Raw genomic sequence first — 18422 nt, 5'->3', positions numbered from 1 at the left:
ATGCCGATCTGAAGCCAGGATCTAGGAACTTCCTCCGGGTATTCCACACAGGTGCAGGGTCCCAAAGCTTTGGGCCACAAACAGGGAGTTGGATGGGAAGCGGGGCCACCAGGATTAGAACCAGCGCCCATATGGGATCCTGGCATATTCAAGGTGAGGACTTTAGGCACTAGGCCACGCTGTCAGGCCCGCTCTCATTTTCTTTAATAAAACACAATTGCTTAGGTAACTTTCTACACCCAATGGGTTAGGCATGTATGAAAGTGGAACCTGGCTATCCTAACTCCCAGGATATGGAACTCCTACAAAGCCACTTTCCTCAACTATTAAATAAGCACATCAGTTGAGCAAGCTCTGAAGTACCTTGCTCCAATCTGAGAGAAGAACATTTTCAAGATAAAATTCAATGTGTATTAGCTAATGGGTCCAAGAAGTAAAAAATTAAATACTTCAGTTCAGCTCCATGAGTAATTCTGGAGAGGTCCAGAGAGAGCGAACACTGCAGAGCACCAGCAGGGGGTGACGGGAGCTCCTTAGAAGAGATACCACAGGTCTCACAGTGAGATTTCAGATTCAGCATCATCGGATCATTCCAGCAAGCAGCAAGTTAACATGTGCAATAATTAAGAATTCCTTACAGGGTTTTTAGGAAATTTCCATGCCACTCCTGAAAAACTTCATGCAACCCTGAGGTTGGAATTCTCACCAGATGTTAGGGAAATTGTCGCTCTGGTTGTCCAATGAGATACCTTCTCTAACCAAGGACCCATTGCAGTCCTAACTGACTCTGCTCAAACTCCCCTGGCCTTCTTCTCCTTGACCTCAGATGTTCTGCAGCTAGTCCTAAGGAGTCTTTATTCACGAGTCCTTTGGGGGTTACTTTTCCTCTATTTGGGGAGAAGGCTTCTTACTAAATTAGTGACCCAGCATATTCCACCTTACTTAAGTAGGGACATTCTCCCTACCCCAGCTTTCTCACTATTTTATGTGTTAATGATTTATCACCCTAACCTATCTTTGCCTATGCTTTACACTTCTGATACAATTTCACAATCCTTTCATAGCAATAAGCTAAGTTAAATCATGGAAAAACCAGACTAAATCAAATGACTCTAACTCAAAGTAATAGTTGTGCATAGGGCCATTGCTAAGGCAAATAAAATCTTTCCACAAATCAAAAAGGCACTGCTTCCCACAGGCAGATGCAGCTTCGTATCAGGTTATACAGTCAGGCAAATGGTACCCACGCAAAATTTCAATTCAATCCTAAGCAAGTGCACATGGCAGCAGTGGATACAGAAACACAAAATCGACTTAAAAGAATGAGTCAGATTATGTTATAACAAGTTTTATAGCAAATTGTTCCTTGAATTGCAATTTAGTAAGACTTTATTCGACCATACACCACTTTAGTCCTACAGCAAGTCTCATCATTGGAGCATTAAATTTCAGTAGTTTTCATGTCATATTACCTATTGTAAAATTTTTTTTCATGACCAGTGTTAACTAAGGATCTGAGACTATGCTGAGTCTAAGACATTAATATGCATATGCACATGGATTATGCACACATATTATACACACACACATAAGTGTGTATGTATGCATCCATATAATCCATATTTAGGAGGATATGTTTTTCATGTCATACTTACTGATAAACTTGTTTTGCATAGTCTCCAACAAGGCCTGGTGAGCATCTTCGGCTTGTAAAGCATGTGAACATTCTCGAGCCAGTATGGTACGCACGAGATGCTCGCCACATCCTACAAGTACAAGGAAACCAGCAACAACTTAGCAAGCACAGAACTCAACACCCTGTTTCTCTAACACATATGTTACTATCCAGTGTTAAGAAGTACTTATACTAGAGACTAATTCTATAAGGAATGAAGTAACCTCTTTTTAATTGTTTTTTTCATGATACAGCCCCACAGACTCAGGGACTTCCCCTACCACCTTCCCCATTCCTGCCCTCCCCAACAATTTTCTCCTATACTGTTACAATAGCACAGGCCTTCGGCAATAGCCACAAGTCCACCACTGTGCTTGAAATGACCTCTAGGAGTAAGCTGGTAGCTTCAGTAAAAGAATTCAGCAGAAATTAAAGAAACTGTCTCATGTCAAAAGGAAACTAAAGTAAGAATGACACCCTTTTTTCCCCCAGAACAATGATCTGGCACAGGTATTCTCCCAGCAGGAACTGTGTGTGGCTGTGTCTCATTTCCTCTGCTGCGTAGACACGGAAGACTGTGCTTTATAATTTTTCAACCTGTTTGCACACAGTTGGTTTTGGTGTCCCATCTGCACGTGGTGCCCATGTGTCATTTTCCCTCTGGCACACCCCAAGCTGAAGTGTAAGGGTAAAGTCCAGGGCACATGGGGTCTTACTACCAGCCATCTGACCCTAAAAATGGACTCCATCCCAGTGCACTGCAATCGTCACAGGGAACCTAACAGAACAACACCCTTCTCACTCTCTTTCATTTATAAAGCTTTCATGATAAATACTTTCCATAGCTATAAGGAAACACTACATTTTAATCTTTAAAATGTATTTGAACCATTCAGTCACACCAAATAAGGACAGTAGAAAGCTATTTACTTTACACATCAACGAGTACTAATAAAAGACTCTCATGGGTGGGGGCAACTTATTTTTTCCTAGAAATAGCCAAGTTTTTAAAGGCAACTCTGCTAAATAATGAAAGACTTTACAAAAAATTACTAAATGGCCCTTGAAACGCATCTTCAATTGGGCCTTTGTGGTCGTGAAGAGGAGCTGAGCTCACAGTGCTGGAGTCCCATACGACAACACCGGTCCAAGCTGTCCTGCTTTCATTCCAGGTCCCTGCTAACATGTCTGCAAACACAGTGGAAGACAGCTCAAGCGCGTGGACCCCTAAACCCGGTGAGAGACCAGGAAGAAGCTCCCAACTCCTGCCTTTAGACCAGCCGAGCTCTTGCTATTACAGCCATCTGAGGGAGTCAACCAGTGGATGGAAGATCTCTCTCTCTTTCAAATAAATAAATAAATATTAAAATTTTAAAAAAAAGAAAAAGAAAAAGAAGAGTATCTCCAGGATGCACTCAGACTAACCTGGACAGGGACAAAGTAACATTTTTCCAAGTAATTAACTTGCATCTACACATGAGCGCGTGCACCGAGCGTGTGCGCACACAAGTAAATGAGGAGGGGAGGGTCTTAGCAAGCCTATGTGGCTTGGCAGTTAAGATTACTCCAGGGACATCCCTATCTGCATGTCTGCACCCAGCTTGCACGCCTGACTCTCCTACTGATTCCAGCCTCACGCCCATGAGCACCCTGGGGAGGCAGCAAGGAACAGTTGCAATAGTTCAGTCTCCGGCACCCACGTGGGAGATCAAGACTAAGTCCCAGCTCCCCACCTCTACCTGGGCACCTCTACCTGGGAGATGGAACCTGATCTCTTTCTAGTCCCTTCAAATAAATAAATTTTAAAACTAAAAAAACAAACCAAAAAAAAAAAAACACCCAACTAAGATTGTTAAATGAAACAAACTTTTAAACAATGGCTAAAAATTCTTACTGCAACACAAACTGATATGACACGCGCTTCTCTGTTCATCTGGTATTCAACGTGATAGTGTGAGGCACCGGTAACAGATCTCCCCCAGAAGTATTATTTATAAATGATGAGCCTAAGTCATGCTGATGCCTTTCATTTCTGTAACATTCTCTTGAAACATACATGTCTACCTTCTTTCTCCCTCCCTTTTTCATTCATATGTGTGAGCATAAATATTTGTGCACAATATATATACAATACCACATGCAAACTGAAATTACAAACAGTTGATCAAAGTGGGAAAGCTTTAAAAAACTATCTGATTCGGTACTAGAAATAACTTCTCTTTGTTTTTTTTTTAGTAAAGTATAAATGCAAACATTCTCCCAGATGTAAACTCCTTTTTGTGAGCAGCTACAGTCAGAGAAAAATGAAAAATCTACATATGTAATTAATACAAGCAGGGGGAAGGAAAGTCTTCAAAGAGCTCATTGAAAAAGCTTATCATAGATTATGCATGAGGGTGGTGCTGTGGTTCAACAGGCTAATCCTCCACCTTCAAGCACCAGCATGCCATATGAGTGTTGAACTGTGTTCTGGCTGCCTCACCTCCCTTCCGGTTCCCTGCTTGTGGCCTGGGAAAGCAGTAGAGAATGACCCAAAGCCTTGGGACCATGCAGCCGTGTGGGAGACTCAGAAGAGGCACCTGCCCCCTGGCTTAGTAAGGCTCCAGCCATAGAAGCTATTTGGGGAGTGAAACAATGTATGGAAGCAGCTGTTTCTGTCTCTCTGTGAATCTGCCTTTCTAATAAAAATAAGTCTTTTTAAAAATTCTGTGTGCCCGGCGCGGTGGCGCAAGTGGTTAAGGTCCTCGCCTTGCATGCCCGGGATCCCATATGGGCGCCGGTTCTATCCCGGTAGCCCCACTTCCCTTCCAGCTCCCTGCCTGTGGCCCGGGAAGGCAGTTGAGGACAGCCCAAAGCTTTGGGACCCTGCACCCACGTGGGAGACCCGGAAGAGGCTCCTGGCTTCAGATTGGCATAGCATCGGCCGTTGTGGTCACTTGGGGAGTGAATCATCGGACGGAAGACCTTCCTCTCTGTCTCTTCTCTCTGTATATCTGCCTTTCCAATAAAAAAAAATAATAAAATAAATCTTTAAAAAATTCTGTATGAATTTCCAAAAATTTTTAAGATGTATTTATTTTTATTGCAAAGTCAGATTTGCCGAGAGGAGAGACAGATCTTGCATCTGCTGGTTTACTCTCCAAATGCTCCCAATAAGTACAGCTGAGCTGACCCAGAGCAAGGACCATCTTTGGGTCTCCCACGTGGGTACAGGGTCGCAAACCTGTGGGCTGTCCTATGCTGCCTTCCCAGGCCAAAAGCAGAGAGCTGGAAGGGAAGTGAAGCTGCCGGGCCATGAAGTGGAACCCATATGGATGGAATCTGGCACATTCAAGGTGAGGACTTTAGCTACTAGGCTATTGTACCAAGTCCGATTTTCAAAACCTCAATTCCATTTTCCATTAATGTTTCAAATACAACTTTGTCAGTAGGATTACAGCAATCCTGATTATGCTTGTTTTTCCAAAGCTATTTTCATAATTGGGAAAATGACAAAAAAAAGGCAGCTAATCGAAAAAAAGCTGTGTTGGACAGTTACTGTGCAGAGACACTGCACTAAAGCCACAAACTACAGTTTTAAATTGTACACATATTTGGTGTTGAACAGTGAGATTTTATACTTAACAGCAATGATAACTGGAAACTGACATATTTTAAGTTAATGAAATCCTCAGAAAGTTATTATGGTCCAACAGGTAGGCCACATGGAGTCAACACCATGTTGCAAATCCACAAGTGTCGGTGGAACATCCATTTCAACACACCACCAGAGCAGGCTTCCTGGGAGTGAGTGCTGACACGCAGTTTTCTGTTCTGCTACGGGAGGCAGGAAGGGCTGGGGCCACATGTACCTGAGGAGCCCCAAACTCCTCTGAGGTACCTTGTTCTGTGCAATTTCTTTTTAAGATAAAATACAAATGAAAAACTATCTGTTTAATCTATTGCAATGGAATTCTCTTTCATAAGCCCACATGCATTCTTCCCATTACATTATTGATATGATTTCACCATTTAACCATTTTCTAAGTGCATGGTCCAGCGGCACCAACAAAGTTTACACTGTTTACAGCTATCACCACTGTCTACTCCCAGAACTTCTGCCCTTCCTAGATGGAAACTCTGGACCTATTAAACACTGTTCCCTCATTTCTCTCTCTTCATCCCGTGCATCCATGTCTATGGATTCAACTAGGCTATCTACATACCTAATTACAAGGGGACTCCAAAAGATCAATGGAGGAAAAAGTGAAATTAAAGATGCTTATACTATTGTAATTTTTTTAACCAACTTATTTCTTCTTCATAACATACATCCATGAGCTTCTTGAAGACCACCCTCATATTCATGAACTTCAAAAATATTTGTACAACATAAACTTCTCTTTAAATCCCATTTTCTATGAATTTCTGGCATTGCTCTCATGCTATCGTTTGAATAGCAGCGTGAGTGTCCTCCAAATGCCCAGGCGTTAAAGGGTTGGTCCCCAAAGTCTTATCTTAAGGTCACTTAACACTGCACATCTTCATCCAATTATGTTGTTTCGACATATGTTATGTTGGAGCCTAAGAGAAGGGGTAAGGTCGGATCAAGTGGTTAGGACAGAGTTCTCACTAACTTTGGTGGCTGTGTAAGAACAAAGATACTCTCGGTAACTCCGTCCATGGGATGCCCCTCTGACTCAGGACTCTGCCAGTAAGAACGCTGGTCATCGTATGCGAACCCAGGGGGTCTCCTGATCTTGAAGCTCTACAACTGTGAGGGAACTATGAAACAGAACTCTTGTCTTTGTAACGTTGGCTTCTCTCGGGTGTTTTGCTATAGTCAGGAAAAGCTGATGTAGATATCTTACAAGAAGACCATACAGTATGGGTTCTTTCATGACTGACATGTTTCCTTTCAGCACCTTCAAGGCCTATCCATGTTGTACATGCTCACATTTCCTTCCTTTTGTAAGGCTGAACAATATTCCATGGGTCTGTGTATATCATCTGTTCTTCATTCATATGTAACTGAGAGCTCTTTGCTGGGACATGAAAATGGCTCAGAAAGTTTATACTGAAAGAAGATGACCACAGAATACCTCCTCCAACTCACCATTTTGTATGGAGTCATCACAGGTTTTCTAGGAAACTCATTTAGATATCTTTCTAACACATCATGGACACCAATATATGAAATGAATTTAGTTGGCTAAGAACATTTATTTCAACTGAGTTTTTTGGGAAAAATCTGTGATACATTTAAGTGCTGTAGTAATAAAATTTCTCTTTAATTAGTTTCAATAAAGGGTGAGGATAATTAGGTTAAATTAAAAATTTTATATAACCTGAAATCTGGTATCTTACATACTTAAAAGAGTATCTTTCATCCATATAAACAACAATGACTTCCTCACCCATGTGATGCCACCTCAGGGAGGCCATTTTTAGAATACCTGTTTGTGGTTTTGTTTAGAATTTAGAGTCAGCAAAACCCCCAGCAAAGCAGAGGATTCAATAGAGTAACTTTATTCTCCCCTCGTCTAACAGGCTTCCAACAACGTGACCCTTTCTGCAGTAAGCACAGTGGCTTACATTATAGAACGATTCTGTGTCACCACTAAGGGAGAAACTTGAACTTTCTGGCTCAGGCAGCTGGGTCTTGGTTAGAACAGGACGGTTTGTGCATTTCAGTTATTCAGTTCATTCACTCATCCATTTTCCTTCTCTCCTCCTTCCTATGCTCCTCTACAGCCCCCAAATCATCACTCCCTTCCCACCGCCCCACCTCTAACTCATTCTCCCTGTGTATTTGGCATTCCAATAAAAATATGTAAATATATATATACATATATAAGGCCTAGAGGGTGGGTGGCTCATATTATCTGTTTCACAAACACTTATGCTGAGTTGAGCTGGGTGAACGTGAGAATCTTTATTTAAAACTCAAACTCCTCAGCTGTGAAATGGGAAATGGAGCAACAACCACATCACACAGTTGTTGTGACGACAAAATGAGACACTGTCTCAGACCATGTGGCATGGGGTTGGCAGACACAACTAACAACCACTTCAAAAGTACTTCAAAGAGGGAAATCTCGGCATCCATAGAACTATATCATAGAATAATAAAATTAATTAATACAAAACCACTTCGGTCCTTGCCAAGTTAAACAAAACAAATAATATCATTAAGATATTAGACTGTCAAACTTTCAGGGTAACTTGCAGTTTATCCAGGGATTGAGGAATAGAAATTATTCTTATTTATCACCTATTTCTTTTATTTTTAAGATTTATTTATTTTTAATGGAAAGACATTTAGAGAAGGAGAGACACAAAGATCTTCAGCCAGCTGGTTCACTCCCCAGGTGGCTGCAACAGCTGGAACTGAGCCGATTCAAAGCAAGGAACCCAAAGCTTCTTCTGGGTCTCCCACACAGGTGCAGGGTCCCAAGGTTCTAGGTCATCCTCAACTGCTTTCCCAGGCCACAAGCAGGGAGCTGGGTGGGAAGTGGAGCAGTTGGTACATGAAGTGGCACCCGAATGGGACCTTGGCGCTTACAAGGCAAGGATTTAGTCACTGAGCCATTGGGCTAAGCCCTATTTCTTTTGTTGTAGCTATTTTTTCTTCAACTGGCTTATTACTGGATTTCAATATAACAATCTTGAATCCTTAATACCTTCTCTCTAGTCAAATTAGAATGCATAAGGCAGGGGCAATGTTGTGGATACTGGGTAAAGCCACTGCCTTTGGCGCCAGCATTCCATATGGGTGTCAATTCACGTTCCAGCTATTCCGCTTCTAATCTGACTCCCTACTAATGGCCTGGAAAAGTAGTGAAAGATGGTCCAAGAACTTGGGTCCTGAAACCATGTGGAAGGTCCTGGCTTCAGATTGTCCCAGCTCTGGCTACTATGGTTACTTTAATAGTGGACCAGGAGATGGAATATTTCTCTTTTGCTTGCTCTGTCTCTCTCCACCTTTCAAATATAAACAAACAAACAAACAAACAAATCTTTAAAGATGAAAAGAAAGAGTAAGGCAGAAATTAGAGTTGTGGCATCACAAGTTAATCCTCTGCCTGAAATGCTGGTATCCCATTTGGATACCTGTTCAAATCTTGACTGCTCCGCTTCAGATCCAGCTCCCTGCTAATGTGCCTGGAAAAACACCACAGGGTGGCCCAAGTGTCTGAATTCCTGCTAACCATGATGAACACAAAGACGGGGGTTCCACACTCCTGGCTTCAGCCTAGCTAAACCCAAGCTGTTGCAAGTGAACCTACAGATAGAAAAATCAATCAATCTCTCTTCCTCTTCCTCCTCTACTGCTTTTTCTTCTCCCACTGTCTTTCAAATAAATAAATAAGTTTTTTTAAAAGGAGAGGCACAGCAAGGCAGGGTTTCTGATGATGGAATTTGCTGTATCTGGCATGTATGATTCGGTAAGTGTAGATGGCATATGTGAACTACCACAGCTGTTTCATTTCATCTGACCTTCATCAGTTGCAGTGAAAGTTGGAGCCTTCAAATTAAGATAATTAAATATAAGTATATAACTCAATAAAATCATATTGTCAAATCATGTTTGAGTTCCAAAACATAGAAATAACAAACAGGAAAGGTTTTTTTTTTTTAAATCTTTTGGAGGTTTTTGTTTTGTTTTGTTTTTGCAATCAGGATAGAGAAACATGAAAATCTGCCAACTTCAGACTGACATGCATTTTCCATCTCTATCCCACGACCAGTGTGGTACGAACCACAATGCTACAAAAGAAAACTTAAAGGCCATCATGTGTCCAGTTTTTAGTGTAGTGCTCAAATAGGTGAGGACCATGACACAACGCCTCCACGGCACATCAGCTGGAGATTAGGACGTTTCTATGTAACTCACTCGCACAGGCCTTTCTCCCATTATTTCTAGTACAAAGCACACAGTCCCTCAACTCTGACATGAAGAACATATTGCGAGCGGGAAGGGGAGTTGTGTTCTGCATTCTGAGGCAGCCTGCACCAGTCCCCACGTCAGGCCCACCAACACCCTGCTCATCTCTAAGGACACTGATGATTTGTTAGCATTTATACCATCTGTAAATGCTGCCATTTACTCCCATTGTGGCTAGTGGGCATCTGAAAAATCTTTCAACACATCCCCTGTTAAAAGTCCACAGGGACAGATAAGTAATGAAGAAAGGCCCTTCCAAGTTGAAAGGAAACATTCAGTACTTCAGTTTCCAGTATTGCAACATCTCTTTTTCAACAAAGGAATTTATTACAGTACGTCACCTTTTCCCTGTCCGGGGCTTTGCTGCCAGTTTTGGAGTGGGGGTTACTTCTGGTTTTTAAGCCTGTCTTATGAAATTAAAAAGAGGGCCGCCTTAAATGTGATAGAACACACATTTCAATCTGTAGCGTCCCAATGGTTATCAAAGCTGGAACTTATTATACAGAGGCAAAAAGCAAAAGGAGCTTTATAAAGACAGGAATAAGTGGTGAAGTGTCTAATCCAGTTATGGTCCAAGGTCACAGCTCAAGAACATACAGTTAGTGTTTCCCGAACATACATTTGGTTCTCTCTAGTCTATAACTCACCATCACACCTTAGGCACTTACACTAATATATCAAAACCAATGCAACCTTTTCCATTTTTCTTTGATAATAACCAACCAAAAGGGGAAAAAAAAAACTATTTTATATAATCTTCTCCTGGACACTTCTCCACTCTCTTATAAACCAGCATGTCACTAGTATATGCTCTAGCATTTTATAATTATTTATGATATAAAAAATAACGTGAGAACAGAAGCAGCCACTCCCTGATCCTCTCTGAGGGTCTTCACCATTGTAATGATCTGGAAATCACACCCCACACACACAGAGGAGGTGAGCACGCCCTCTGAATCACACCCCACACACAGGCAGGAGGTGAGCACGCCCTCAGAATCACACCCCACACACATGCAGGAGGTGAGCATGCCCTGATTATCGCACTCCACACACACACAGACAGGCAGAGGTGAGAACATGCTGATGCATAGCCATTTGAACAAAGCAAGAGTCTTTGTAATACTCCATTGATATTTTGCCAATATTCTGTGTGAATTTCTGTTCTGTTAGGGAGACAACAAAAAGAGCTCTGTGCCTCAGTTTCCCCATTTGAAAAAACAAAATGGCTAAATAAACATACTATTTAAATCTGGAAGAAGTTTCGAATTCTAATCACTTTCCAGTTAAAACTTTGTTAAGAGACTTGAAATAGACACATTCACATGACAACATCCTCCATGAATTCTATTAACCAATGAAACATTAAATTAGATGAAATATAATTACAAAGAGCTTAATTTAACAGAAAAATTTGAGTCAATTTGACTCACTGACTCCCATCAAATTATCCACCAGTAATTTCTGGGGCTTACAAAAATACATCATCCAAAATAAAAGATATTGATAAGGATGGTATTATTATTCCCATTTGACAAATAAAAGTTAATTTTTAAAAAATCTGATATTAGATTCATGTCATGCCTCAATGGTCCGTCACTACGTTATCACACGAGGAATGGAGATATAATCAAAGAGAAACGCAGTCTTGAAAGCTTTAGCCTATTATGAAGCTCAACATCACAACTCCCTGTAGATAAGACACAAAAGAGGTTCTGATCCTAACAGATTAGACAGACCCCAATTTTAACCACAAAGTCATAGAAATAGCAAGGTACCAAGCACACATCAAAGCAGTAATGCTGAAAGTGCATATCCCAAAAGTGAAACTGTGAAACTGGAGACTATTTTGCATCAAAACCAAAGCATGTGTAGTGTGTACTTCATTACTTAAAAAACCCCAAGATGCAATTATGAACATCTACAAATACATAGATGCAATTTAAAATGAACATTTCACTATACATGTTGATTACAAATGCAGAACTCCCAAACGGAAAGAACATAAGCAATTCAGTTCTACTACACCGTAAATTTAACCTGTAACTACTCAGGCAGCTGTACATATTAAACATTTAATTAATAATTTTCTTAATGACTTAAAATTTAGAAGTGATTTATGGGAGTGATTTCAATAGCCAGGCTCTCTTTAGAAACTGAATAAGGAAGTCTGAGCTGATGTTATTTCTCAATAAATTCCTCTGTACAAAGGAGAGGCAATATAAATCATTTCATCATTTTTAAAGCTGTAAAGTTTAAAAACAACATTTAATATTTACAGGCCACATAAAGTGTGATGGAAAAAAAGTCTTCAATCTGCTCACCAGTCATTTCTTTTCCCTTTCTCTATTCAACAGAGTAGCAAGAGAAGTACTGAGACTAAGGGAAGACACAAGCATTGTAAAGAAGAAAGAGGGGAACAAAAATTACATTCACGTGTCTAGATTACAGTAGAATTTAAGGAATATTAACAAAGAAATTGCCCAAAATCTTTCTAAACAACCAGAAGAACTAACACAGAAAAGAAGAAAACGGTAGAAATACAGGTAGGCCATTAACCTGTACTATACAGTAACAGGAAAATAGATAACAACTTCAGCATCCAGCAAAGATTGTATTTGACACTATTAATGAAAAATAACACTAGTTAAGATAAAGTGAAACACATATTTGCATTAATTTTAGTCAAGATATTTATTTACAATGTTACTTAAAAACACCAAAAAATGCTTCCTGATCTCTCTCAGGTTGTGAGAAAAGCATATGCCCTTGTCTGAAATTATTCAGTCTCAAAAAATTAACAGTATGTTCAGTGAAAATCCATGAACAAATTCCATAGGGGCATAAACCCCAAGTCAAGGACCCACACAGCTATAAATGTATTAAAAAATATAAAAGCATATGGCTTTAAACCAGTAAGTTAAGCTTTCGTTTTGATTTCCAATATAAAAAAAAAAAAACCTACTGGGCCCATGGACTCCATATGATAAAGGCAGTAAAACACTATCAACACCTAGGGGTTAACATGAAAACTGTAGTAAAATTTTAAAAATTCAATTAAGTGACCATGTTAGAATCAGCCCATTTCCTATGAAAAAGAAAGAAGGCTGCTTAGGAAAACATGTCCGAGAGGAGTTTGAGACGTTCCATTCTACCTAAACATAAGGAAACTGCTGCAGCCAGGGAGGGCACATAAATGGCCTTCACTGACACAAGAGGGAACCTTTTGACCAGCCAAGCCTCTAGAAAGGATACCTTGCATTTCCACTCATAGCTGGGAAGGACAAATTTCTAAGAATCCATCACTGACATCCAACAAAAGCAAGTCAGATAAACTATAAAAATTATAATCTGTTTTTAAAGGTTTATTTATTTATTTATTTATTCAAAAGGCAGAGTGATGAAGACAGAAATGCAGTGATGGAATGTCCTTAACAATGGGGTCTGGACCAGGCTCAAGTCAGGAAGCTCTAACTCCAGACAAGTGTCCCAAACGGGGGATAGAAACCTACAGACGTGGAACATCAGCTGCTGGATAAGAAGTATGGAGTAGCCAACATGTGAACCAATAATCCAACATGGGATGCAACATCACACACAAAGGTTAATCTCACTGTGCCACAAGAACTTAACTTACTTAACTTAATGGAATTAAGAGACGACAGGTCAGGGAACATAACTTTCATGAAAGCAAGTCTTTCCTAGGAAGCAAAATATCAAATTGAAGAAAGAGTAAAATAGCAAAAAAGGAGAAATGTCTTAGATAATGATAAAGAGAAGCTAGCAGAATGTGAACACATGTGGGCGAACGTGGTGAATTAAAAATCAAGATAAGTCCTCTTCACTGAGCAAGTCCCAACATATTTACCAACTCTGTCCTATATTTCTTCAGATGAACTGAAAGATATCCACTTTCTGGGGCACAGAAATTTCTCCACAAGTAAAAATGCAGCAATGTTAGGGGCTGGGAATAAAACAGGGGTGGTGAAAAAAGAACACCCCAGACCACCTGGATGCATTTAATCTTACCTAGTATGAGACAGAAGTCACCGAACAACGGCGGAGCGGGTGGAGAGCTGAGAAACACCCTCCAGTGCACACTACGCCTTTCCAAAGCAAAGGCAGAGTAGCCAGTTGCAGGAAAACCTCGGAGGTACATAGGTATTAAAAATCTCTGTAGTGATCCAATAAACTAGAAGGCAGATGGCACTGAACAGAAAGAGAGAAAATTTCCCCATGATTCCCAAAGCTGACAGTCAGACTGTTGAGTAGATATACAGATCTCTGGAATGTTAGTGCTATTCAAATCCCAATCCCTGCTGGATGGGAAGTCTTAACACCACCATTAAACACTCCAGAGGCAGGAGTTCCTGCATGCTCTGCTGTGAGGCCCCGCCTCCCCAATTCATTCACACATGAGATTGACCAACTCTGTCCTACTGGGTACATGGAAGAAAGAGTGCTTAGCAACACATATTTTCTTCAGTCTCTCCTTCTTTTCAACTATAACATTCAGTATATAATCAATAATTATGATATGAAAAAGTAAAAATAATGTGATCAGAAACAAGAGCAGGAACACTCAACCGAAGTAGACTATAAGAACCCAAATGTCAGAATTACCAGAAAATATTTTAAAGATAGAAATAACAGTTTATGTAGTCATCTAGTGAAGACAACTAAACTGAGAAAAATACCTCAAATGAAAATATGCAATCTAAAAAATGAAAATGCCTTCAATGAATCTAATAGCAAAAAAATACACTGAAAAGCCTAAAACGAAATAAAATCTTGAGAAATTATTGAAGCTAAAAACCAGAAGAAAAATAAAGAATAAACAGGATTAGGGCCTGGCGTGGTGGCGCAGTGGTTAAGGTCCTTGCCTTGCATGCCCGGGATCCCATATGGGCGCTGGTTCTATCCCGGCAGCCCCGCTTCCCTTCCAGCTCGCTGCCTGTGGCCCAGGAAAGCAGTCGAGGACGGCCCAAAGCTTTGGGACCCTGCACCCGCGTGGGAGACCCGGAAGAGGCTCCTGGCTTCGGATCGGCATTCAGCTATTGCGCTCACTTAGGGAGTGAATCATCGGACGGAAGATCTTCCTCTCTGTCTCTCCTCTCTGTATATCCGCCTTTCCAATAAAAAAATAATAAAAATAAGTCTTTAAAAAAAAAAAGAATAAACAGGATTAGAACATCCCACATGGGTAGGATGCACTTAGCCGCAAATGAAGTAAAAAGAGAACAAGACAAAAGAAATACATGAACATATAACTGCTGTGAAGTTTTTAAACTTAACGAACTAATAATTTAAGATGCTAGTCAATATCCAAGACAGACAGAGTACCTCACTTAGGGGCTTCACAGTATACATCTATATCTATATTTATCTATCGATTTATCGATCTATAACACAAAGGGGCAACCATAACAGTTCTGACCATAAACAATTGGAGCAAAAAGACAATTAATGGCACCTTCCAATTCCTGAAAGAAAAAAAGTCACCTTTGAATTCTACACACAGAGAAAAGATCCTTCAAAAGAAAAGAAGAATTAAAAACATTTCAGATAGATCCAACAATGAGAATTAACTGCCAGCAGACAAGAGCTATAAAAATACTAACTAGCATTCTCCAGGCTATGGAGAAGTGACAGCAGAAAAAAAGCCTGAGCTTGCACTTCAGGAGAGAAAGTCAGTGCCGGGATATTGGCAGAGCAGGGACTCCATGTGGGCGATGCTCAACTTGCACCCAGCTTCCTGCTACGGCTTGAGAAAGCAATGCAGGATGATCCAAGGCCGTGGACTCCTGCACAAAGGTGGAGACCAGGAATAAGTTTCTGATTCCTGGCTGAGGATCAGCTCAGCTTTGGCTGGTGTGGGCACTTAAGGAGTGAACCAACAGATAGATCTCTCTACAATGGAACAATGCAGTAACACACAACAGTTAAAACAAATACACTAGAGTGAGATAACAACTATATGAACAAATACTATTGAAACAGAATAGTTAGCAGAGACTTTACACAAGTTTGAGAAAGAACAAAGTTGGAAGGATGACATTTCCTAATGTTAAACTATACAACAAAGTTAGATCAATGAAAACAGTACAGAACTGGCATCGAAACAGGCATGTAAACCAATGCAGCAGAATGAAAAGCCAAGAAATAAACGCACACATTGACAGTATGCTGATCTTAGAAAAGATGCCAAGATACACAATTGGTAAAGGACAGTCTCTTCAGTAAACCAAACTGGGAAAACGGGATGAGCACACATGCAAAAAAATGAAACTAAACACAAGACCTAAAAACTGTAGAATTTCTACAATAAAGTATAGAACAAAAGCTCTGTGTAACTAGCCTTAAGGGGGAAAAAATCTAGGTCTCTCTCTCTCTCTCTCTCTTTTTGATATTTCAACAAAAACACAGGCAACAAAAGCAAAAACAGAAAAGTAGAGTTATATCAAACTAAAAAGTTTCTACACCAGAATACACAAATGAAAAGGCAATCTGCTACATGAGGATATACTTGCAAATCACATATCCAATAAGGATTCATACACAAAATTTAAAAATTTGAACAAACTAACAGCAAAAAATCCATTAAAGAAACAAATATTTCAATAGAACATTCTCCAAAGAAGACACAAAAATGGCCAACAGAATTATGAAAATGTTGTTCAACATCACTAATGGTCAGCAAAATGCAATCAAAAAGCACTTGGGTATCTTTAGGACACTTACTACCAAAAAGTAAAAAAAAAAAAAAAAAGTATACAGGAACCCTTGTAGCATGTTAGTAGAAACACAATCCAGTATATGAGCCATTACAGACAACATTATGGCAGCTTCTCAAAAGAGTTAAAGATGGAACAATTCAGCAATTTCACTGCTGGATATATATCTAAAGGAAAAGAAATCAGTATCTTGAAAAGGTACCCACATCTTCATGTTCATTTCAGAGTTATTACCAATAAACAGGGAGTAGAAAAACAACCTGTATATCAATCAATGGATATTTGGATAAGAAATGCTAGAAAGGACAAATAGATGGAAATTAATGAAGTACAACAACATTTAGCCTTAAAAAGTCAAGTAAATCCTACCATTTACAACTCCATGAAGGAATCTGGAAAACACTGTTACACAAAGAAAAATATACTGCATCATCATTCACATAGGAGACTAAAAAAAGCCAGTCTTACAGAAACATGTACTAGGGCTGGGGGGAGGGGAACAGGGAAGATGATAGGCACAATCATAAACTTGCAAGGCAAAGATAAAATCAGTTCTGGAGACCCCATGTATATATAGCATGGTGACTAGAGCCACTAATGCATTATAAACTTAAAGGGCATTAGGAGACAGATCTATATCATCTCACTGCAAAAAAAGAAAAGAAATGCTCTCTGGGAGTTAAGACGCTTGTGTCCCACATGGGAACTTGGGTTTGGTTCCCAGCTCCAGCTCGTGACCCTAGCTCCTTCTAACACAGACCCGAGAGGCAGCAGTGATTGGTCCAGTAGTCAGGTTCCTGCCACCCACATGGAGGCCTTCTTTGAGTTCCAAGCTTCTGGTTTCAACCTCAATCATGGTCAGGCCACTGTGGCATTTAGGGAGTTCTCACATTCATTCTCTCTCTGTTTTTTTTCCTCCCTGTCTCCCTCCAAATGAGAAAAAACCAGCAGAATCCCTTTAACAGTGAACCAAGCGAACGCCTCCTCCCATTGGTTACCTGTAACCTCACTGAAACTTTTTTTTTTTAAATCATGAAAATAAGCTCAACAAGATTATCAATACTCACCCCTGCAAAGGGTTTTTTAGTTTTCTCATAAGCAGGATAGACAGGATTACAATTCCAGCGCTCTGTTGGGTTTTGTTCTTGGCTCTCATCAGCTGTTATTCTAGCCCTCTGATTGGTTGTTAGTTGTTATTCTTCTCACCTGATTGGGTAAATCTAGCTAGGCAATCCCGTGCATGAAACACCCTGCACTGACAGGCTCCCTGGGCAGTTCCTCCCTTGGATCATCCCTCTGGGCTGCTGCAGGAGGAAACCTCTCACTTCAGCCTATCTTGGTTCACTGTCCCTGTCCACATGGAGTCTTCTTCAAAGTGAGGGAAGAACTGAGACTGTCTTCACTGTTCCATAAAAAGATGACTAAGAATACCATAAACTTGCAGTGGAATCACACTTGTATTTATAAAGAAAACTGTATTTCTAGGGGGGAAATTCATGGGTCGTCTTTTTTCTTATTATTATCTCGAAGGGAAAATGGTTACTGAGAAAAGAACAATCACAAGTTTGACCCATTGCTAAAGATATCCCCTAAGGAATCAATGCCTTTCCGTGACACCCTCCCACAAAGAAGCTGGACTGATCCCATGCTTAATCTAACAACTAAGGTACTACAAAAAAGCTAAAGGAATATGGAACTGAAAGATAAGCTTAGGCAGTGGGCATTTGGAGCAGTCATTAAGTTAATCCTGAAAGATCTAATGCTAATCACTGTGCCTGGTTTGCATCCTGGATGCACTCTCCATTCCAGCTTTCTTCTAATGTACGCCTGGGAAACATCAAATAACACTACTAAGTCCTTGAGTCCCTACCAATGGTTTGTTTCCTCCCTTCAGCACAGCCCAGCCGTGCCTGTTGCAAACATTCAAGGAGTGAAACAGCAGAGAAGACCTCTGTATATTTCTTCCTGTCTTTTTGCCTTTCAAATAAAAAGTAAATGGTCAATATGGTGGCATAGCAGTTTAACCCGGCTTGCAATGTCAGCATCCCGTACGGGTCCTGGTTCAAGTTTCGGCTGCTCCATTTCA

The 18422-nt window shown here is 40.3% G+C and overlaps 1 protein-coding gene across 7 annotated transcripts in view; it reads right to left on the bottom strand.

Annotated features, from left to right (window-relative positions):
- TASP1 (taspase 1) overlaps nucleotides 1-18422 on the bottom strand; it is a 233377-nt gene that overhangs the window by 112362 nt on the left and 102593 nt on the right. For 6 of the 7 annotated variants that reach the window (XR_005884033.1, XR_005884032.1, XM_040981828.1 and 3 more), the window contains one exon: nucleotides 1656-1766. The exons of the other annotated variant lie outside the window; for it this stretch is intronic. Coding sequence is in view for 4 of the 6 variants with exons in the window: in XM_040981828.1 (XP_040837762.1) it covers nucleotides 1656-1766 (111 nt within the window). In the remaining 2 variants the exon portion in view is untranslated. The remainder of the gene's footprint in view (nucleotides 1-1655; nucleotides 1767-18422) is intronic. 7 annotated transcript variants of the gene reach the window in all.

The sequence above is a fragment of the Ochotona curzoniae genome, unplaced genomic scaffold (assembly GCF_017591425.1).
Source record: "Ochotona curzoniae isolate NIBS_2020 unplaced genomic scaffold, NIBS_Ocur_1.0 contig_3520, whole genome shotgun sequence".
NCBI classification, from domain to species: domain Eukaryota; kingdom Metazoa; phylum Chordata; class Mammalia; order Lagomorpha; family Ochotonidae; genus Ochotona; species Ochotona curzoniae.
This window is presented reverse-complemented; position numbering and strand designations above follow the sequence as displayed.